The 5,559-nt window shown below is 39.1% G+C and overlaps 1 protein-coding gene across 1 annotated transcript in view; it reads right to left on the reverse strand.

The window, feature by feature from the left end:
• The window catches only part of DNAI3 (dynein axonemal intermediate chain 3), a 79,933-nt gene extending 79,079 nt beyond the window's left edge, over positions 1–854 (reverse strand). Inside the window, exon 1 of the mRNA XM_024119940.1 lies at positions 851–854. Within this exon, the coding sequence (XP_023975708.1) occupies positions 851–854 (4 nt within the window). The remainder of the gene's footprint in view (positions 1–850) is intronic.
• Between the last annotated feature and the right edge of the window lie 4,705 nt (positions 855–5,559).

Raw genomic sequence — 5,559 nt, forward strand, 5'->3', positions numbered from 1 at the left:
GGGAGGGGGGAGGGAGGGAGACGCAAGAGGGAAGAGATATGGGGATATATGTATATGTATAACTGATTCACTTTGTTATAAAGCAGAAACTAACACACCATTGTAAAGCAATTATACTCCAATAAAGATGTCAAAAAAAAAAAACCACGTAAGTCAGATCATGTTACCTCTCTGCTTAAATACCAATAGCTCCCCATCTTAAAAGCCAAAATCTTTACAATGACCAGCAAGGCTTTTAGAGATTCCTCCTCCCCACCCTCACTGTTTCCCCTCTGTTCCTAAACATGAAGTGCATCATCTAAGGCAACTCTGAGAAAAAGTTTCAACAACAACAACAAAAATAAACAACAACAAACAAAAAAACAACAACAAAAAAAGTTGTTGGAATAAGATTATTTAGCCTCTAAAAGTAGGAACCATATTAGTTCGGTTGTTTAAGTTCTAGTTTATCTGCTTAAAAATCAGCCTCTTTCCTTGAAATAGCAGAACCCCACTGTAGCATACAGATAAATATTGCCCATGATCAGAGTTTGAAAAATACTATTATAATAAAAGTAATGACTTGCAGACAACACACTTTACAGTTATAAAAGGTCTTTTAATAATCATACAATGTTGGATTTTTAAGGTACTGCTTGGTCCAAGTCTATTTCTCAGTTTGAAATTCTCTCTTCCTCTCTTACTTTTTTTTTCTTTAAAAATTTTACTTTATATTCCAAATGACATGATGTAACTTTAGTCCATGCACATTTTGATCAATCATTTCAATCTGTAATATTCTCACTTGCTTACTGCATATTAAAATGTTGTAGAACTGGGGACGTAAATTCTAAATTGTATTTCCACTTACCCATGCTCTCCATATTCACAGGTTCTGCTTCTTCACTAACTAGAATATAATAAAATGATGTCAAATTTACATTTTTGAGTCAAATATGTATCTTAGTTTACTACAATCTTCTACCAAGGCTTAAAACATAAAACATAAGGCAAATACACCGTGAAGACTTAAGCTATTTTATGAATAATTAAATAGAAACTGAATAATTGTCTTTCTTACAGAATTATCTCATAGTGATATATTTGCTATGACATTTATTATATGACATTTAATTGATATTGTAATGAAATGAATAAAAATAATAATAAATCCCCGTGTTTTGAATTCCACTTGTGTTTGACTTTATGACAGCAAAAACATATATTTGAGACATAAAACCATGATCGTTTTGGCTGCTAATATATGTACGAATACTAAATCCATAAAAATCCCATTGATGAAAAAACAGTCCTACCAGGTAACGTTATTTTAGTTTTGCCACGTTTTGAGCTCTTTTGTTTTTGACGTTTTGGAGCCATGGCTCTAACTTAGGCTGCATAAAGAGAGAATATCATTAGTAAATTCTGGTTTACAGTTTCAAATAGTAAGCATTATCATTTAATAAGCATAAGAATATGTTTTCTAAGTTTTGCCCTAAGCTAAATCAACATGTATCTTCACAGAATGGGTGTGCTGTGACCACAGGTTTATTACAACAACAATCTTCCTAATGAGATCTTGCCATTCCAGCAGAGCCATTCAACTGAAGCACAAGGAGGTGACCTGCCAACACTTCAAGGTTTCCACCACAGGCCCTGCCATGGAACCACAAGAGAGGACACTGGATCCCCTGCCTCCTGCTCCTGTTTCCATTCCAGGGAGCTGTTTTGCGCTGCCCTGTGCCCAGCTCCCTGGCAGGTGCCCCAGCTAAAAACACAGGCTTAAAGTCCATGGGCAGACACAGACTCACAATGAGCACATACATACATAATTTTTAAATACCATAATTTAAATAGTACTTTTGTCCTAGCGTATGTACACGTAACCACTGTGTCCTAATTTGCACTGTCAGAGAATACCTCCAAATGTTTGCTATGAAAATACTCATCAATTCTGACAGGACATAGTATGGCCAAGATCACTGCCGTGACACTAAATACTTGTCATCTCCTCAATGATCACCTGTGTCCCATCTTGTTAAATGATTAGGAGTGTGATTTCAGGAGTCTGACCAGCAGGGTTTTAAAAACAGACTCTACTTTTTTTTTAATATACTTTTTTTGTATTGGAGTATGGTTGTTTTACAATGTTGTGTTAGTTTCTGCTGTACAAGGAAGTGAATCAACTATATGTATTCATATATCCCCATATCCCCTCCCTCTTGGACCTCCTTCCCACCCCCAACCCCCCAACCCACCCATCTAGGTCACCACAGAGCACCAAGCTGACCTCCCTGTGCTATACAGCAGGTTCCCACTAGCTATGTATTTTACACATGGTAGTGTACATATATCAATCCTAATCTCTCAATTCATCCCACTCCTCCTCCCCCTCTGTGTCCACACATTCATTTTCTATGTCTGCATCTCCATTCCTGCTCTGCAAATTGGTTCATCTGTATCATTTTTCTAGATTCCACATATATGTGTTAATATATTTGTTTTCTCTTTCTGACTTACTTCACTATGTATAACAGGCTCTAGGTCCATCCACATCTCTACAAATGACCTAATTTCATTCCTTTTCATGGCTGAGTAATATTCCATTGTATATATGTACCACACCTTTTTATCCATTCATCTGTCGATGGACATTTAGGTTGCTTCCATGTCCTGGCTATTGTAAATAGTGCTGCAATGAACACTGAGGTACATGTGTCTTTTTGAATTATGGTTTTCTCAGGGTATATGCCCAGAAGTGGGATTGCTGGGTCATATGGTAGTTCTATTTTTAGTTTTTTAAGGAAACTCTGTACTGTTCTCCACAGTGGCTGTATCAATTTAAATTCCCACCACAGTGCAAGAGGGTTCCCTTTCTTCACATCCTCTCCAACATTTATTGTTTGTAGATTTTTTGATATTGGCCATTCTGACCCGTGTGAGGTGATATCTCATTGTAGTTTTGACTTGCATTTCTCTAACCATTAGTGATGCTGAGCATCTTTTCATGTGCCTCTTGGCCATCTGTATGGCTTCTTTGGAGAAGTGTTTATTTAGGTCTTCTGCCCATTTTTTGATTGGGTTGTTTTTTTGATATTGAGCTGCATGAGCTAAAAACAGACTCTACTTTTTACCAGCTTAGTGACCCTAGGCAAATTATTTACCTTCTAAGCCTCAGTGTATTCATCTATCTAATGGGGATAATAATAAAACCTACCTCACAGGGTAGGGTGTTAGGAATTAATGAGAAAAAGTTGCATCATCATCAACTCAGTCATTTGAGACTGGTTTGCCCCATTTTAATAAGCCCACCCCAGGTGGAATATTATTTCATAGCCCACAGTCAAAATATCACACATATTGCTTTATACCTAGTCCCTTGATAACTAAATCTTGACTAAAGTGTGGGTGTGTGTGTGTCTGTGTGTTTATACACTTTTCCTTTCAGATTTTTCACACGTATTTTTTCAAAAGGCAATAATGATTTTAGTAATAATATTCTCATGTTTATTGAATACTGCTATGTGCCTGACACAGCTCTAACTACTTTACCTGCATTCTTTATTTAATTTTAACCACTCTTTTAGATTGGCATTTTATTAATACTATGATATTCATGCTCATTTTATGATGTGAAAACAGAGGCCCCAAGAGGTCAGGTAATTTGCCTGAGGGGATGTGTAAACTACGGATGGTGGAGTCAGGGTGTGATCCCAAGCAGTCTGGCTCCAGTGTCCATGCTCTTAACCTTTGTATGAGACTACCCCTTGGATTTCAGTGATAAATATTTACTGTGTTTCACTTCCCAGACTTAGTGTAATTTCAAACCTCGAACCTAATCTGTTTTCTCAGAAGGTTCTTTATCAATGTACCCATCTCCATACTCTATTTCAGCTGTATTTGACTTAAAATACACAAAAACACTGTGAAGGTCACCCAAACCCACCCTACATGTGTGCGCGCACACACACACACACACACACACACACACACAGAGTCAAAAACACTGTCAAGGTCACCCAAACCCACCCTACATGTGCGCGCGCACACACACACACACACACACACACACACACACACACACAGAGTCACCCCCCCACCACTATTTATTCCACAAATATTTATTAAGTGACTATAAAGTGCCAGATGATTTCCTAGGTGTTAGGAATACAGCTGTGAAAAAATAGGTAAAACCCCTGCCCTGATAGAGCTTATGTCCTACTGGGGAGAGAGCAAAGAAAGAAGCAAAATAATTGGTACTTCAGATGGTGATAACTATTAAGGAGAAAAATCAAGTAGGAAGGGGAGAGGGAGTGTAGGAGTGGGGAGGTCACAATCAGGGAAGACCTCACTTAAGTAACGTTGGAGCAAAGACCTAAGAGAAGGGAGAGAGCCAGAAATACAGATATCTAGGGGAAAAAGGGGTATTTCCAGGCAGAGGGAATGGTAAGTTTAAAGGCTCTGGGGCAAGAGTATGCTTGGCACTTTTAAGAAAACACGAGATGGCTGGAGTGGAGTGATTGAGGGGAAGACTAGGAGGTGAAGTTGATCAGAGAGGTAAAGGGGGTATATATTACAGTAAATCCCCTACATAACGAACGAGTTCTGTCCTGAGAACGCATTCTTAAGTCCAATTTTGTTCGTAAGTCCAACAGAGTTAGCTTAGGTACCCAACTAACAGAATCGGCTATATAGTACTGTACTGTAATAGGTTTATAATACTTTTCACACAAATAATACATAAAAAACAAACACAAAAAATAAAAAATACATTTTTAATCTTACAGTACAGTACCTTGAAAAGTACAGTAGTACAGTACAACAGCTGGCATACAGGGGTATGTTTGCATCTTTGAAAGTTTGCAACCTGAAGGTTCACATGTAGGGGACTCACTGCAGTCAGCTTTGCTGTAGTAACAAATGCCCTTTAACTCTCAGTAACATGCAACAGCAAACATTTATTTCTTCCCATGTTCTGCATTATGGCTGTGGGTGAGTTGCTGCTTCAAGTCTTATTCTGGGACACAGGCTGAAGGAGCAATGCCTATCTGACACACAATACTTTCATGGCAGAAGAAAAAGTGAGAACTAATCGAACCACGTGATGCTTTCTGAATCTTCTCCTTGGCACTGGCACACTATCCTTTTTTCTGCTCACATTCCACTGGCTCAAGCAACTCACACAGCCAATCCTGATAATGGGAGAAGAATGTATACTTGCATAGGAATGGGTCGGAATGTGTGATCCTCTTAAAAGGAAGATAGGTAATAAGGGCAATTATATAATATACCACAAGGGAGCTAGGTCCTGGATAAGGACTTTGGGTTTTACTCTGAATGAGGTGGGGAGCTTTGGATGGTTCCTGACTCACATTTTAAGGATCACTATGGCTGCTGTGTCTCGAAGACTGTAGCAAGGAAAGGGCTGAAGCAGAAAATCCAATTAAGAGACAAGTCAGGGCTTCCCTGGTGGCGCAGTGATTGAGAATCCGCCTGCCGATGCACGGGACACGGGTTCGTGCCCCGGTCTGGGAAGATCCCACATGCCGCGGAGCGGCTGGGCCCGTGAGCCATGGCCGC

Source organism: Physeter macrocephalus, chromosome 4 (genome assembly GCF_002837175.3).
Source record: "Physeter macrocephalus isolate SW-GA chromosome 4, ASM283717v5, whole genome shotgun sequence".
Lineage (NCBI taxonomy): Eukaryota > Metazoa > Chordata > Mammalia > Artiodactyla > Physeteridae > Physeter > Physeter macrocephalus.